Genomic DNA, 19,118 nt, shown 5'->3' with positions numbered 1-19,118 from the left:
ATTAGCTTGTAACTGGTCACAGAAATGGCTATGTTAAAGTTAAAGTATACACAATCCGCAGAGGTACCCCTTGACAAAGGGAATTAGCATAGAATTTAGCATTGAAATAGCTGAGTGATTAGCTTGTGACTGGTCACAGAAATAGCTATGTTAAAGTTAAAGTATACACAATCCGCAGAGGCACCCCTTGACAAAGGGAATTAGCATAGAATTTAGCATTGAAATAGCTGACTGATTAGCTTGTAACTGGTCACAGAAATAGCCGTGTTAAAGTTAGAGCATACACATTCACCGAGGCACCTAGTACTCATCAAACAGGAGAATTTAGCGAAGCACAACCACGCTCAGACATCTAACCTGTGTGCGAGCAAACAAGGTGTTCTGAGAAATAAATTAGCATTAAAAAATAGCATTTGATTGACCGATTTTAGGAAAGACAGTCTGCCTGGTCACGTGACCCTCGCCACTGATTGATTCAATCAGCCGCGGGCTCTCGAAGGAAGGGGAAAGCTACAGACAAAGCTCCCCCGGGTAGCCTCCGATAGACTGTAGGGGCAAGTGCTGTTACACACAGACACAGATTCAGGCAGAGCTTCCCCAGGTAGCCTCCAGCAGGGGTGTAGGGACAAGTTCTGTGAGTAGCGAGAACCACCTTGACGCATTCACTCACCGCTCACTCACTCACCCACCCACTCACCCACCCACTCACTCAACCACCCACTAAATCACCCATCCACCCAATCACCCACTCATTCACTCACCTACTCACTCACTCACTCACCCACTCTCTCACTCACCCATTCACTCACTCACCCACTCACTCACTCACCCACTCACTCACTCACCCACTCACTCACTCAACCACCCACTCAATCACCCATCCACCCAATCACCCACTCATTCACTCACCTACTCACTCACTCACCCACTCACTCACTCACCCACTCACTCACTCACTCACCCACTCACTCACTCACTCACCCACTCACTCACTCACCCATTCACTCACTCATCCACTCACTCACTCACCCACTCACTCACTCACCTACTCACTCACTCACCCACTCACTCACCCACTCACTCACTCACCCACTCACTCACCCACTCACTCACCCACTCACTCACCTACTCACTCATTTACTCACTCACCCATTCACTCACCCACTCACTAACCCCACCACATCCACCCAATCACTCACTCATTCACCCACTCACTCAACCACTCACCCACTCACCAAACCACTCACCCACTCACTCATTCACCCACAACCAACTCACCCACCTCTCCACAACAACATCAACACCACAACCACCACCCACCACCACCTCCACCACAAACACCAACACCACCACTCCACCACAAACACCACCACGACCACGCCCACCACCACGACCACGCCCACCACCACGACCACGCCCACCACAACGCCCACGCCCACCACCACGCCCACCACCACGACCACGCCCACCACCACGCCCACCACCACGACCACGCCCACCACCACCAGCGGGGTATATAAGCGAGGTGATCAGACGCCGCTCTCCTTCAGAGTAGGTGACAGGACCCAATCAGTACCCAGGTAGAGGTGGGTGGGTGGGTGAGTGGGTGAGTGAGTGAGTGGGTGAGGGTTGGGTGGGTGACTGAGTGGGTGAGTGATTGGGTGAGTGGGTGGGTGGGTGAGTGAGTGAGTGGGTGGGAAGGTGAGTGGGTTAGTAAGTGAGTGGGTGGGTGGGTGAGTGGGTGGATGGGTGAGTGATTAGGTGGGTGAGTGGGTGAGTGAGTGAGTGGGTGGGTGAGTGAGTGAGTGGGTGGGTCAGTGGATGAGTGAGTGAGTGGGTGGGTGAGTGGGTGGATGAGTGATTAGGTGGGTGAGTGGGTGAGTGGGTGGGTGGGTGATTAGGTGGGTGAGTGGGTGGGTGGGTGAGTGGGTGGGTGGGTGAGTGGGTGTGTGGGTGGATGAGTGGGTGAGTGGGTGGGTAGGTGGGTGAGTGGGTGGGTAGGTGGGTGAGTGGGTGGGTGGGTGAGTGGGTGGTTGGGTCAGTGGATGAGTGAGTGAGTGGGTGGTTGGGTGGGTGGGTGATTGGGTGAGTGAGTGGGTGGGTGGGTGGGTGAGTGAGTGAGTGGGTGAGTGAGTGAGTGGGTGAGTGAGTGGGTGAGTGGGTGAGTGGGTGAGTGGGTGGATGGGTGGGTGAGTGAGTGAGTGAGTGGGTGAGTGAGTGGGTGGGTGGGTGACTGGGTGAGTGGGTGGGTGGGTGGGTGAGTGAGTGGGTGGGTGGGTGAGTGGGTGAGTGGGTGAGTGGGTGGGTGAGTGAGTGGGTGAGTGGGTGGGTGGGTGAGTGCGTGGGTGAGTGAGTGAGTGGGTGGGTGGGTGAGTGAGTGGGTGAGTGGGTGGGTGGGTGAGTGCGTGGGTGAGTGAGTGGGTGGGTGGGTGAGTCATCACAGACCTCGAACTCGACCAACCTGACATTTTTCCTCGTTTTTATTGCAGAAACTGCGGCTGTGTGCCAAACAGCTATGTCAGGTAAGTGGCGACTCACACAGAGACCCATAGAGACACACAGAGACCCATAGAGACACACAGAGACTCATAGAGACACACAGAGACCCATAGACTCACACAGAGACCCATAGAGACACACAGAGACCCATAGACTCACACAGAGACCCATAGAGACACACAGAGACCCATAGAGACACACAGAGACCCATAGACTCACACAGAGACCCATAGACTCACACAGAGACCCATAGACTCACACAGAGACCCATAGACTCATACAGAGACCCATAGACTCACACAGATACCCATAGAGACACACAGAGACCCATAGACTCACACAGAGACCCATAGAGACACACAGAGACCCATAGAGACACACAGAGACCCATAGAGACACACAGAGACCCATAGACTCACACAGAGACCCATAGAGACACACAGAGACCCATAGAGACACACAGAGACCCATAGAGACACACAGAGACCCATAGAGACACACAGAGACCCATAGAGACACACAGAGACCCATAGACTCATACAGAGACCCATAGAGACACACAGAGACCCATAGAGACACACAGAGACCCATAGAGACACACAGAGACCCATAGACTCACACAGATACCCATAGACTCACCACCACACAGAGCCCATAGAGACACACAGAGACCCATAGACTCACACAGAGACCCATAGAGACACACAGAGACCCATAGAGACACACAGAGACCCATAGAGACACACAGAGACCCATAGAGACACACAGAGACCCATAGAGACACACAGAGACCCATAGACTCATACAGAGACCCATAGAGACACACAGAGACCCATAGAGACACACAGAGACCCATAGAGACACACAGAGACCCATAGAGACACACAGAGACCCATAGAGACACACAGAGACTCATAGACTCACACAGAGACCCATAGACTCACACAGAGACCCATAGACTCACACAGAGACCCATAGAGACACACAGAGACCCATAGACTCACACAGAGACCCATAGAGACACACAGAGACCCATAGAGACACACAGAGACCCATAGAGACACACAGAAACCCATAGCCTCACACAGAGACCCATAGACTCACACAGAGACCCATAGACTCACACAGAGACCCATAGACTCACCACCACACTGAGACCCATAGACTCACCACCACACTGAGACCCATAGACTCACCACCACACAGAGACCCATAGACTCACACAGAGACCAATAGACTCACCACCACATAGAGACCCATAGAGACACACAGAGACCCATAGAGACACACAGAAACCCATAGACTCACACAGAGACCCATAGACTCACACAGAGATCCATAGACTCATACAGAGTCCCATAGAGACACACAGAGACCCATAGACTCACACAGAGACCCATAGACTCACACAGAGACCCATAGCCTCACACAGAGACCCATAGACTCACACAGAGACCCATAGACTCACACAGAGACCCATAGAGATACACAGAGACCCATAGAGACACACAGATACCCATAGAGACACACAGAAACCCACAGACTCACACAGAGACCCATAGACTCACCACCACACTGAGACCCATAGACTCACCACCACACTGAGACCCATAGACTCACCACCACACAGAGACCCATAAACTCACACAGAGACCAATAGACTCACCACCACATAGAGACCCATAGAGACACACAGAGACCCATAGAGATACACAGAAACCCATAGACTCACACAGAGACCCATAGACTCACACAGAGATCCATAGACTCATACAGAGTCCCATAGAGACACACAGAGACCCATAGACTCACACAGAGACCCATAGACTCACACAGAGACCCATAGACTCACACAGAGACCCATAGACTCACACAGAGAACCATAGACTCACACAGAGACCCATAGACTCACACAGAGATGCATAGACTCACACAGAGACCCATAGAGACACACAGAGACCCATAGACTCACACAGAGATCCATAGACTCACACAGATACCCATAGACTCACACAGAGACCCATAGACTCACACAGAGACCCACAGACTCACACAGATACCCACAGACTCACACACAGAGACCCATAGACTCACACACAGAGACCCATAGACTCACCACCACACAGAGACCTATAGACTCACACAGAGACCCATAGACTCACAAAGAGACCCATAGACTCACACAGAGACCCATAGACTCACCACCACACAGAGACCTATAGACTCACACAGACACCCATAGACTCACCACCACACAGAGACCCATAGACTCACACAGAGACCCATAGACTCACCACCACACAGAGACCCATAGACTCACACAGAGACCCATAGACTCACCACCACACAGAGACCTATAGACTCACACAGACACCCATAGACTCACCACCACACAGAGACCCATAGACTCACACAGAGACCCATAGACTCACCACCACACAGAGACCCATAGACTCACACAGAGACCCATAGACTCACACAGAGACCCATAGACTCACACAGAGACCCATAGACTCACACAGAGACCCACAGACTCACACAGAGATCCATAGACTCACACAGATACCCCTAGACTCACACAGAGACCCATAGACTCACACAGAGACCCACAGACTCACACAGATACCCACAGACTCACACACAGAGACCCATAGACTCACACACAGAGACCCATAGACTCACCACCACACAGAGACCTATAGACTCACACAGAGACCCATAGACTCACACATAGACCCATAGACTCACACAGAGATCCATAGACTCACCACCACACAGAGACCTATAGACTCACACAGACACCCATAGACTCACCACCACACAGAGACCCATAGACTCACACAGAGACTCATAGACTCACCACCACACAGAGACCCATAGACTCACACAGAGACCCATAGACTCACCACTACACAGAGACCTATAGACTCACACAGACACCCATAGACTCACCACCACACAGAGACCCATAGACTCACACAGAGACCCATAGACTCACCACCACACAGAGAACCATAGACTCACACAGAGACCCATAGACTCACCACCACACAGAGACCCATAGACTCACCAACACACAGAGACCCATAGACTCACCAACACACAGAGACCCATAGACTCACCACCACACAGAGACCCATAGACTCACCAACACAGAGACCCATAGACTCACACAGAGACCCATAGACTCACCACCACACAGAGACCTATAGACTCACACAGACACCCATAGACTCACCACCACACAGAGACCCATAGACTCACACAGAGACCCATAGACTCACCACCACACAGAGACCCATAGACTCACACAGAGACCCATAGACTCACCACCACACAGAGACCCATAGACTCACCAACACACAGAGACCCATAGACTCACCACCACACAGAGACCCATAGACTCACCACCACACAGAGACCCATAGACTCACCACCACACAGAGACCCATAGACTCACCACCACACAGAGACCCATAGACTCACCACCACACAGAGACCCATAGACTCACCACCACACAGAGACCCATAGACTCACCACCACACAGAGACCCATAGACTCACCACCAACACACAGAGACCCATAGACTCACACAGACACCCATAGACTCACCACCACACAGAGACCCATAGACTCACACAGAGACCCATAGACTCACCACCACACAGAGACCCATAGACTCACACAGAGACCCATAGACTCACCACCACACAGAGACCCATAGACTCACACAGAGACCCATAGACTCACCACCACACAGAGACCCATAGACTCACACAGAGACCCATAGACTCACCACCAACACACAGAGACCCATAGACTCACCACCACTACACAGAGACCCATAGACTCACCACCACACAGAGACCCATAGACTCACCACCACACAAAGACCTATAGACTCACCACCATCACACAGAGACCCATAGACTCACCACCACACAGAGACCCATAGACTCACCACCACCACACAGAGACCCATAGACTCACCACCACACAGAGACCCATAGACTCACCACCACACAGAGACCCATAGACTCACCACCACACAGAGACCCATAGACTCACCACCACACAGAGACCCATAGACTCACCACCACACAGAGACCCATAGACTCACCACCACACAGAGACCCATAGACTCACCACCACTACACAGAGACCCATAGACTCACTAACACACAGAGACCCATAGACTCACCACCATCACACAGAGACCCATAGACTCACCACCACACAGAGACCCATAGACTCACCACCACTCAGAGACCCATAGACTCACCACCAACACACAGAGATCCATAGACTCACCAACACACAGAGACCCATAAACTCACCAACACACAGAGACCCATAGACTCACAAAGAGACGCATAGACTCACCACCATCACACGGAGACCCATAGACTCACCAACACACAGAGACCCATAGACTCACCACCACACAGAGACCCATAGACTCACCACCACTCAGAGACCCATAGACTCACCACCAACACACAGAGATCCATAGACTCACCAACACACAGAGACCCATAGACTCACCAACACACAGAGACCCATAGACTCACAAAGAGACGCATAGACTCACCACCACCACACAGAGACCCATAGACTCACCACCAACACACAGAGACCCATAGACTCACCACCACACAGAGACCCATAGACTCACCACCACACAGAGACCCATAGACTCACCACCAACACAGAGACCCATAGACTCACCACCACACAGAGACCCATAGACTCACCACCACACAGAGACCCATAGACTCACCACCAACACAGAGACCCATAGACTCACCAACACACAGAGACCCATAGACTCACCACCATCACACAGAGACCCATAGACTCACCACCACACAGAGACCCATAGACTCACCACCAACACAGAGACCCATAGACTCACCACCACTCAGAGACCCATAGACTCACCACCACACAGAGACCCATAGACTCACCACCAACACAGAGACCCATAGACTCACCACCACACAGAGACCCATAGACTCACCACCAACACAGAGACCCATAGACTCACCACACACACAGAGACCCATAGACTCACCAACACACAGAGACCCATAGACTCACCAACACACAGAGACCCATAGACTCACACAGAGACCCATAGACTCACCAACACACAGAGACCCATAGACTCACACAGAGACCCATAGACTCACCATCACACAGAGACCCATAGACTCACCACACACACAGAGACCCATAGACTCACCACCAACACAGAGACCCATAGACTCACCACCAACACAGAGACCCATAGACTCACCACCACTCAGAGACCCATAGACTCACCACCACACAGAGACCCATAGACTCACCACCAACACAGAGACCCATAGACTCACCACCACACAGAGACCCATAGACTCACCACCAACACAGAGACCCATAGACTCACCACACACACAGAGACCCATAGACTCACCAACACACAGAGACCCATAGACTCACCAACACACAGAGACCCATAGACTCACACAGAGACCCATAGACTCACCAACACACAGAGACCCATAGACTCACACAGAGACCCATAGACTCACCACCACACAGACACCCACAGACTCACACAGAGACCCATACACTCACCACCACTACACAGAGACCCATAGACTCACACAGACACCCATAGACTCACACAGAGACCCATAGACTCACCACCAACACAGAGACCCATAGACTCACCACCAACACAGAGACCCATAGACTCACCACCACTCAGAGACCCATAGACTCACCACCACACAGAGACCCATAGACTCACCACCAACACAGAGACCCATAGACTCACCACCACACAGAGACCCATAGACTCACCACCAACACAGAGACCCATAGACTCACCACACACACAGAGACCCATAGACTCACCAACACACAGAGACCCATAGACTCACCAACACACAGAGACCCATAGACTCACACAGAGACCCATAGACTCACCAACACACAGAGACCCATAGACTCACACAGAGACCCATAGACTCACCACCACACAGACACCCACAGACTCACACAGAGACCCATACACTCACCACCACCACACAGAGACCCATAGACTCACACAGACACCCATAGACTCACCACCATCACACAGAGACCCATAGACTCACACTCACCCCCTATCTCACCCCCAACCCCCCCACCCACCACCCCCCCACCACCACCCCCCCACCACCACCCCCCCACCACCACCCCCCACCCTAGACAAGGCTCCCTGTGGGCCCTTTGCCTTGGGTGGTGCTGGTGGAGTGATTCAGGTGGAGGGAGGCTTCACCGACATCACCGGATTCACCACCACCACCACCACCAGCGTTGTCGGTGAAGGTGGTGGTGGTGGTGGTGGTTGTGGGCTTAGCGGTGGTGGAGTTGTGGTTGGTGGTGGTGGTGGAGGTGGTGGAGTTGGTGGTGGTGGAGTTGTGGTTGGTGGTGGTGGAGTTGGTGGTGGAGTTGGTGGTGGTGGAGTTGGTGGTGGAGTTGTGGTTGGAGGTGGTGGAGGAGGTGGTGGTGGTGGTGGTGGTGGAGTTGTGGTTGGTTGTGGTGGTGGTGGAGGTGGTGGAGTTGGTGGTGGTGGAGTTGTGGTTGGTTGTGGTGGTGGTGGAGGTGGTGGAGTTGGTGGTGGTGGAGTTGTGGTTGGTGGTGGTGGTGGTGGTTGGCAGAGCGAGGGAGATGGTGGTGCTGCAGAGGAGGAGGGTGGTGGTGGTGGTGGTGGTGGTGGTGGTGGTGGTGGTGGTGGTGGTGAGGGGGGTCACCCAAGAGGTCACCGCAGAGGTCACAGTCCGTGCGGAGAGCGGAAAGGTCACGAGGGAGGTCACCACGGCGGAGGTCCCCACGGCGGAGGTCCCCACGGCGGAGGTCCCCACGGCGGAGGTCACCACGGCGGTGGAGGTTGCCACGGCGGAGGTCCCCACGGCGGAGGTCCCCACGGCGGAGGTCCCGGTGGTGGAGGTGGAGGAGGAGGTTGTCACGGCGGAGGAGCTCAGATCGGAGGTCATGGGCACCACGGCGGAGGTCCCGGTGGTGGAGGTTGCCACGGTGGAGGTGGTGGTGGTGGTGGTGGTCACGAGGGAGGTCACCACGGTGGAGGTCACCACGGCGGAGGTGGTGGTGGAGGTTGTCACCCTGGAGGCGATGGCCGTGGAGGTCACGGAGGTCACGGAGGTCACGGAGGTGGAGGTCACGGAGGTCACGGAGGTGGAGGTCATGGTGGTGGAGGCCGTGGTGGATGCGGGCGACGATAGGTGAGAGGGAGACACTCAATCACTCACTCACCCACTCACCCACCCACTCACCCACTCACTCACTCACCCACCCACTCACTCACCCACTCACCCACTCACTCACCCACTCACTCACTCACCCACCCACTCACTCACCCACTCACCCACTCACTCACCCACCCACCCACTCACTCACTCACTCACCCACTCACCCACCCACCCACTCACTCACTCACTCACCCACTCACCCACTCACCCACTCACTCACTCACTCACTCACCCACTCACCCACTCACTCACTCACCCACTCACTCACCCACTCACTCACCCACTCACTCACTCACCCACTCACTCACCCACTCACCCACCTACTCACTCACCCACTCACCCACTCACTCACCCACTCACCCACTCACCCACCCACCCACTCACTCACTCACCCACTCACTCACTCACTCACCCACCCACTCACTCACCCACTCACCCATTCACCCACTCACTCACCCACTCACTCACCCACCCACTCACTCACCCACTCACCCACTCACTCACTCACTCACCCACCCACTCACTCACCCACTCACTCACTCACCCACTCACTCACTCACCCACTCACTCACCCAATCACTCACTCACCCACTCACTCACTCACTCACCCACCCACTCACTCACCCACTCACTCACTCACTCACCCACCCACTCACCCACTCACCCACTCACTCACCCACTCACTCACCCACCCACTCACTCACCCACTCACCCACTCACTCAATCACTCACCCACTCACTCACCCACTCACCCACTCACTCAATCACTCACCCACTCACCCACCCACTCACTCACCCACTCACCCACTCACTCACTCACCCACTCACCCACCCACCCACTCACCCACTCACTCACCCACCCACTCACTCACCCACTCACCCACTCACTCACTCACCCACTCACCCACCCACTCACCCACTCACCCACCCACTCACTCACCCACTCACCCACTCACTCACTCACCCACTCACCCACTCACTCACCCACTCACCCACCCACTCACTCACCCACTCACCCACTCACTCACTCACCCACTCACCCACCCACTCACCCACTCACCCACCCACTCACTCACCCACTCACCCACTCACTCACTCACCCACTCACCCACTCACTCACCCACTCACCCACCCACTCACTCACCCACTCACCCACTCACTCACCCACTCACCCACCCACTCACTCACCCACTCACCCACTCACTCACTCACCACTCACTCACCCACTCACCCACTCACCCACTCAATCACTCACTTACCCACTCACCCACTCACTCACTCACTCACCCACTCACCCACCCACCTACTCACTCACCCACTCACTCACTCACCCACCTACTCACTCACCCACTCACTCACTCACCCACTCACTCACTCACCCACCCACTCACTCACTCACTCACCCACCCACTCACTCACCCACTCACCCACTCACTCACCCACTCACTTACTCACTCATCCACTCACTCACTCACTCATCCACCCACTCACTCACCCACTCACTCACTCACTCACCCACTCACTCACTCACCCACTTACTCACTCACCCACTCACTCACTCACTCACCCACTCACTCACTCACCCACTCACTCACTCACTCACTCACCCACCCACTCACTCACTCACCCACTCACCCACTCACTCACTCACCCACCTACTCACTCACCCACCCACTCACCCACTCACCACTCACTCACCACTCACTCACCCACTCACTCACCCACCCACTCACCACTCACTCACTCACCCACTCACTAACCCACTCACTCACCCACCCACTCACTCACTCACCCACTCACCACGCACTCACTCAACAACAACAACCGCCATTCGCCACTAAGTGGCGGTGACGTCACCACGACGCTTGTGCCAGGCTATGTGCACCCTGAGGCTATCACGTGAAGTGTCGAACGCCCGCTGGCAGGAGGTCACGGGGCAGACCCAGGTGCCACGGGTCGACTGACTGAGATGACTGGCTGATGCACCACCTGTGCCCTCTACTGTGCCAACCTGCTGTGCTTTAGCCACCCGGCGCTCCGCTCGCTGTTGTGAGCGTCGCTCCTCCGCCCTCCGTTGTTGTTGGAGGGCGACTGCCTCCAACTGCCCAGTAGCATCCTTCACGAGCCTCCTCCACAGAGGCCGATCTTGACACCGCTGGTACCAGTCATCGGCAAGTCCACTCAGCTCCACGTCCTCCTGTACCACATCACTCCATCTCTTCTCTAGCCCGTGCCGCGCCCTCTTAGTCCCCTCAATCCGGCCGAACAAAAGCTGTTTCGGCATGCGGTGGCTGGGTATGCGGGCTACATGACCCAGCCATCGCAGCCTTGCCCGCCGGAGGAGCTCACCGATGGGACCCTGCCCAGATCTTTCAAGGATGTGTGAGTTCTCACACAATCCAGCCTGGTTAAACCCAGGATGGATCGTAGGCAGGCCAGCCTAAATGTTTCTAACCGGCGAAGATGTTCCGTTAGGGGGGTCCACGTTTCGCAAGCGTAGAGAAGGGAGGGAATGACCGTGGCCGAGAAAACTTGAAGCTTAGTACGGAGCGACAGACCAGGTAGCTTCCACACAGCGTTACGCAACCGATGAAAAGATATTGCCGCTCGACTGATTCGGAGTGAGACCTCTGCTGTTAAACTGGAGCCAGTCACAAGCACATTGCCCAGGTATGGAAAACTCTCCACTCTCTCCACAACTGCCCCATCACCGATTGGGAGTTGTGGGGTGGAGTGTCCGATGGTACAAAATACCCAGGCAGGTGCTTAGTTTTGGTGGGGCTGATGGTAAGGCCCCATCTCTTAGTGGCATGCTCCAGTCTCAGCAGCAGCGTCTCCAACTCCTCCTCTGACTGAGCAGCTATTACCAAATCATCAGAATACATAACGTGGTTGAGCAATAGGGAGCCATCCCTTGACCGCACCTGGGCATCAATCAGCCTCCCATTATATCTGTACCATATGGAGATTCCTCCAGTACAGCTATTGAAGGCTTCACGAACTACGTGGTCAAAATAGATGTTAAATAATGTGGGAGCCAGAGGACATCCTGTCGCACCCCAAGGTGTACAGGGAATGGCTCTGACTCCCGGCCACGTAGTTTTACCCGGGCCCGCTCACCATCATGAAGGTCCTTAATGATCGTGAGCAGAGGGTCAGGTACTCCAAAAGCACGAAGAATGACCCAGAGCCCAGGCCTACTGATGGTATCATAGGCCTTGACCAGGTCAATAAAGCAGAGATGTAGGTCTTGTTGGAATTCCCTACACCTCTGCTGTAGCAGACGGACAGAAAATATGGCATCTGTGCAGGACCGCCCTTTCCTGAAACCGCATTGGGGCTCCGCAAGCCTCTCCTCAGCGTGCCTGGCAAGGTGATGCTGAATAATCCTTGCCAGGACCTTTCCCGGCACACTGAGGAGTGAGATGCCCCTGTAGTTGTTACAGTCTGTGCGGTCCCCCTTCTTAAAAAGGGGGACCACCAGGGCATCCTTCCAATCCTGCGGAACCCGTCCAGTGGTCCAGACCGTTGTTATGATGTCATATAGGGCAGTCTGTGCACAAACGCCACCCTCCCTCAGCATTTCGCTTGGGAGATCATCTCTGCCCGCTGCCTTTCCTGGTCTCAGACTCCGGATCGCCTTCAGTACTTCCTCAACAGATGGCACCTCAGCCAGCCACTCACAGGGGGTGACTTCTTCCAATATTTGAGGCACCGCAGCCTCAGCAGGGTCATCCTCACTTTGTGCCACGATGTTTTCCTGGCTGAGGGATTTTCCCTCCCCCAGGACCTCACAGAAATGCTCTGCAAATCTGCAAACCTGTTCCTGGGGGTCAGAGATTGGATCTACGTTTTTTCCCCTAATGATGGTAATATGTGTGGCGCTGCAGGTTACTTTTTTGATGGAGTTAAATAGAGATTTGTGATCACGGGCCACTGAGGCAGACTCCATCTCCTCAGCAACCCGCGACCACCACCCATCCTTGCAGCGCCTCACGGCTCTCCGAACCTCCGAGCGAAGGCTGCGGTAAACCTCCTCATTCTCTGACGTGGGATTCTGTAGCCGATGACAGTGGGCCTGTCGCTTTTTCTCAACCACCCTGAACACCTCCTCTGTCAGCCAGGGTCTCTGGGGAGGTCTGGACCGCGTACCCAAAGCAGCCATTGCAGCTGCATGAGTCACAGTCCTAAACCTCGCCCATTTACCCTCGACATCAGGAGGAGTCGGGGACGATGCCAATCCCAGCCGCAAGCGATGATGAAATTCTCGCTTGCAACTTTCATCAGCTAACTGAGACCAGGCCACTTTAGGTTGGAATGGGGTCCTGGGTGTACACCCACCACCGGAGTGGAAGAATGGCAGGCGCATCTTACAGATGACTAGTCGATGGTCATAGGGCTGATCAGTTCCACAGTAGGTCCTGGTGTCAAGGACATGGGCCCGCATCCGCTGGTCCGTCACTATGTAGTCCATCAGATGTTCTTGCTTGGACCCGGCATGCATCCATGATGTTGTGTGGATGAGCCGATGCCGGAACAGTGTGTTGGTAATTACAAGCCCATGGGCTGCACAAAAATCTAGCAGCCTCCTACCGTTGTTATTGAGCTGATCTGGCCCATGCCCTCCAATCACTCCAGACCAGGTACCAGCATCATGACCAACTCAGGCATTGAAGTCACCCAACATGATGACTCTATCCCGAGGGGCCACTTTAGCCAGCACCTGTGACAGGAGGTCATAGAAGGCATCCGACTCATCGGCTTTGCCTGCATCCCTCCACGGATGTTCATCTTCGGTGGGGGCATAAGTAACCACGACCACCATTCCTCGCCTCCGGTTGATGGGAAGGCGAGCCCAAAGTAGCCTGGGGCTTACAGCTTCCCACACCTCACCGCCATGCTCCCACGCCCCCTTCATTCTTTTGTTTAAAAGAAGAGCCACTCCCTGTTGTTTGGCAGTCTGCTGCCCCGAGTAGAGGACTGTCCACCCCTCGTGGTGGCAGGAGCCAGAGCCGGTCCACCGGACCTCCTGAATGCCACAGAGATCCAGGCGGTACCGGTCCAGCTCCCGACTCACTTACTCACCCACACACTCACCCACACACTCACCCACACACCCACTCACTCACCCACTCACTCACTCACTCACCCACCCACTCACCACTCACTCACTCACCCACTCACCCACTCACCCACTCACTCACCCACACACTCACTCACTCACCCACTCACCACTCACTCATTCACCCACTCACTCACTCACTCACCCACTCACCCACTCACTCACTCACTCACCCACTCACTCACCCACTGACCCACTCACCCACTCACTCACCCACTCACTCACCCACTCACCCACTCACTCACTCACTCACCCACTCACCCACTCACTCACTCACTCACCCACTCACTCACCCACTGACCCACTCACCCACTCACTCACCCACTCACTCACCCACTCACCCACTCACTCACTCACTCACCCACTCACCCACTCACTCACTCACTCACCCACTCACTCACCCACTGACCCACTCACCCACTCACTCACCCACCCACTCACCACTCACTCACTCACTCACCCACTCACCCACTCACTCACCCACCCACTCACTCACCCACCCACCCACTCACTCACTCACCCACCCACTCACTCACTCACCCACTCATTCACCCACTCACTCACTCAGTCACTCACTCACCCACTCACTCACCCACTCACTCACTCACTCACCCACTCACTCACTCACTCATCCACTCACTCACTCACTCAACCAATCACCCACTCACTCACTCACCCACTCACCCACTCACTCACTCACCCACTCACTCACCCACTCACTCACTAACTCACCACTCACTCACTCACCCACCCACCCACTTACTCACTCACCCACTCACTCACTCACTCACCTACTCACTCACTCACTCACCCACTCACTCACTCACCCACCCACTCACTCACTCACCCACCGACTCACTAACTCACTCACCCACTCACTCACCCACTCACTCACTCACTCACCCACTCACCACTCACTCATCCACTCACTCACTCACTCACCCACTCACTCACTCACTCACTCACCCACTCATTCACCCACTCACTCACTCACTCACCCACTCACCCACTCACTCACTCACTCACCCACTCACTCACCCACTGACCCACTCACCCACTCACTCACCCACTCACTCACCCACTCACCCACTCACTCACTCACTCACCCACTCACTCACCCACTGACCCACTCACCCACTCACTCACCCACGCACTCACCACTCACTCACTCACTCACCCACTCACCCACTCACTCACTCACTCACCCACTCACCCACTCACTCACTCACTCACCCACTCACTCACCCACTGACCCACTCACCCACTCACTCACCCACCCACTCACCCACTCACTCACTCACTCACCCACTCACCCACTCACTCACTCACTCACCCACTCACTCACCCACTGACCCACTCACCCACTCACTCACCCACTCACTCACCCACTCACCCACTCACTCACTCACTCACCCACTCACCCACTCACTCACTCACTCACTCACCCACTCACTCACCCACTGACCCACTCACCCACTCACTCACCCACCCACTCACCACTCACTCACTCACTCACCCACTCACCCACTCACTCACTCACTCACCCACTCACCCACTCACTCACTCACCCACTCACTCACCCACTGACCCACTCACTCACCCACTCACTCACCCACCCACTCACCACTCACTCACTCACCCACCCACTCACCACTCACTCACTCACTCACCCACTCACCCACTCACTCACTCACCCACTCACCCACTCACTCACTCACTCACCCACTCACTCACCCACCCACTCACCACTCACTCACTCACTCACCCACTCACCCACTCACTCACCCACACACTCACCCACTGACCCACCCACTCACCCACTCACTCACCCACCCACTCACCACTCACTCACTCACCCACTCACTCACCCACCCACTCACCACTCACTCAATCACTCACCCACCCACTCACTCACCCACCCACCCACTCACTCACTCACCCACCCACTCACTCACTCACCCACTCATTCACCCACTCACTCACTCAGTCACTCACTCACCCACTCACTCACCCACTCACTCACTCACTCACCCACTCACTCACTCACTCATCCACTCACTCACTCACTCAACCACTCACCCACTCACTCACTCACCCACTCACCCACTCACTCACTCACCCACTCACTCACCCACTCACTCACTAACTCACCACTCACTCACTCACCCACCCACTCACTCACTCACCCACTCACTCACTCACCTACTCACTCACTCACTCACCCACTCACTCACTCACCCACCCACTCACTCACTCACCCACCGACTCACTAACTCACTCACCCACTCACTCACCCACTCACTCACCCACTCACTCACTCACTCACTCACCCACTCACTCACTCACTCACCCACTCACTCACCCACTCACTCACTCATTCACCTACTCACTCACCCACTCACTCACTCATCCACCCACTCACTCACCCACTCACTCACTCACTCACCCACTCACTCACTCACTCACCCACTCACTCACCTACTCACTCACTTACTCACCCACACACTCACCCACACACCCACTCACCCACTCACCCACTCACTCACCCACCCACTCACCACTCACTCACTCACCCACCCACTCACTCACTCACCCACCCACTCACTCACTCACCCACCCACTCACTCACCCACCCACCCACTCACTCACTCACCCACTCACTCACCCACTCACCCACTTACTCACCCACTCACCCACCCACTCACTCACTCACCCACTGACTTACTCACCTACTCACTCACTCGCTCACCCACTCACTCACCCACGCACTCACTCACCCACCGACTCACTCACCCACTCACTCACCCACTCACTCACTCACTCACCCACTCACTCACTCACTCACCCACTCACTCACCCACTCACTCACTCACCCACTCACTCACTCACTCACTCACCCACTCACTCACTCACTCACCCACTCACTCACCCACTCACTCACTCAGTCACTCACCCACTCACTCACCCACTCACTCACTCATCCACTCACCCACTCACTCACCCACTCACTCACTCACTCACTAACTCACCACTCACTCACTCACTCACCCACCCACTCACTCACCCACTCACTCACTCACTCACTTAGTCACTCACTTAGTCACTCACTCACCTACTCACTCACCCACTCACTCACCCACTCATCCACCCACTCACTCACTCACCCACTCACCCACTCACTCACCCACTCACTCACCCACCCACTCCCTCACCCACTCACTCACTCACCTACTCACTCACTCACCTACTCACTCACCCACTCACCCACTCACCCACTCACTCACCCACTCACCACTCACTCACCCACCCACTCACCACTCACTCACCCACTCACTCACCCACCCACCCACCCACTCACTCAGTCACTCACCCACTCACTAACCCACTCACCCACTCACTCACCTACTCACTCACTCAAACACTACAGCTATAGCCATTTGACAACAACAATGTTGTTGTTGATGTTGTTGTTGATGTTGTTGTTGATGTTGTTGTTGATGTTGTGTCGCAGAATTGTCCGGGAAAACATCCGTTCTCCGTCTGCCGAAGATGACAAAATTCGAATGTTTCGATCTCCAGGGATGGCGATTCATTGAATTTTTTATTTTTTTGCTTTGCTGGGTTCGATTTAGCGTCAATATACGCTTGCACGTGGACGTTGTGACGTCACAGACACCCACGTGACCTCGGCGAGCATCACGTGGTGGTGGTGGTGGTGGTGATAGGGGGTTCAGCCACTGACTCAGACACTCACCCACTCACTCACTCACCCACTCACCCACTCGCTCACTCACCACTTACTCACTCACTCACCCACTCAGCCACTCACTCACCCACTCACCCACTCACCCACTCACCCACTCACTCACCCACTCACCCACTCAGCAACTCACTCACTCACCCACTCACCCACTCACTCACTCACCCACTCACTCACCCACCCACTCACTCACCACTCACTCACTCACCCACTCGCTCACTCACCACTTACTCACTCACCCACTCACCCACTCACTCACCCACTCACCCACTCAGCCACTCACTCACTCACCCACTCACCCACTCACTCACTCACCCACTCACCCACTCACTCACTCACCCACTCACTCACCCACCCACTCACTCACCACTCACTCACTCACCCACTCAGCCACTCACTCACTCACCCACTCACCCACTCACCCACTCACTCACC

General features: G+C 55.0%; 1 protein-coding gene and 1 long non-coding RNA gene across 3 annotated transcripts; both read left to right on the top strand.

Moving 5' to 3' along the window:
* Positions 1-1,529: 1,529 nt before the first annotated feature.
* Positions 1,530-8,953, top strand: LOC116938454 (uncharacterized). Its single transcript, XR_004402281.2, has 3 exons — positions 1,530-1,580; positions 2,490-2,522; positions 8,741-8,953. It is a non-coding gene; the product is annotated as an uncharacterized LOC116938454 (long non-coding RNA).
* A 218-nt stretch (positions 8,954-9,171) lies between these two features.
* LOC142922708 (uncharacterized) lies at positions 9,172-18,811 on the top strand. 2 transcript variants are annotated; one of them, XM_076063534.1, is made up of 3 exons: positions 9,172-9,403; positions 9,437-9,774; positions 18,435-18,811. In XM_076063534.1, the coding sequence occupies exons 1-3, from the start codon at positions 9,203-9,205 to the stop codon at positions 18,517-18,519; spliced, it is 624 nt and encodes a 207-aa protein (XP_075919649.1). In that variant the 5' UTR covers positions 9,172-9,202; the 3' UTR covers positions 18,520-18,811. The 2 variants fall into 2 exon arrangements, with proteins under 2 accessions (XP_075919649.1, XP_075919648.1); XM_076063533.1 differs by having other exon boundaries at positions 9,172-9,774; positions 18,435-18,810.
* The last annotated feature ends 307 nt before the right edge of the window (positions 18,812-19,118 follow it).

Source organism: Petromyzon marinus, unplaced genomic scaffold, assembly GCF_048934315.1.
Source record: "Petromyzon marinus isolate PM22_M1 ecotype Great Lakes invasive population unplaced genomic scaffold, UKy_Petmar_22M1.pri1.0 PM_Scaffold_142, whole genome shotgun sequence".
NCBI lineage: Eukaryota > Metazoa > Chordata > Hyperoartia > Petromyzontiformes > Petromyzontidae > Petromyzon > Petromyzon marinus.
Note: the sequence above shows the minus strand (reverse complement) of the source record. Positions and strands in the feature narration are given on the sequence as shown.

Bases quoted from the DNA above. Each gene is read 5' to 3' on its own strand.
- LOC142922708 (XM_076063533.1), top strand. From the start codon at position 9,203: ATGGTGGTGCTGCAGAGGAGGAGGGTGGTGGTGGTGGTGGTGGTGGTG. The intron at 9,775-18,434 runs GTGAGAGGGAGA...GTTGTGTCGCAG, and splicing joins GTGGATGCGGGCGACGATAG to AATTGTCCGGGAAAACATCC.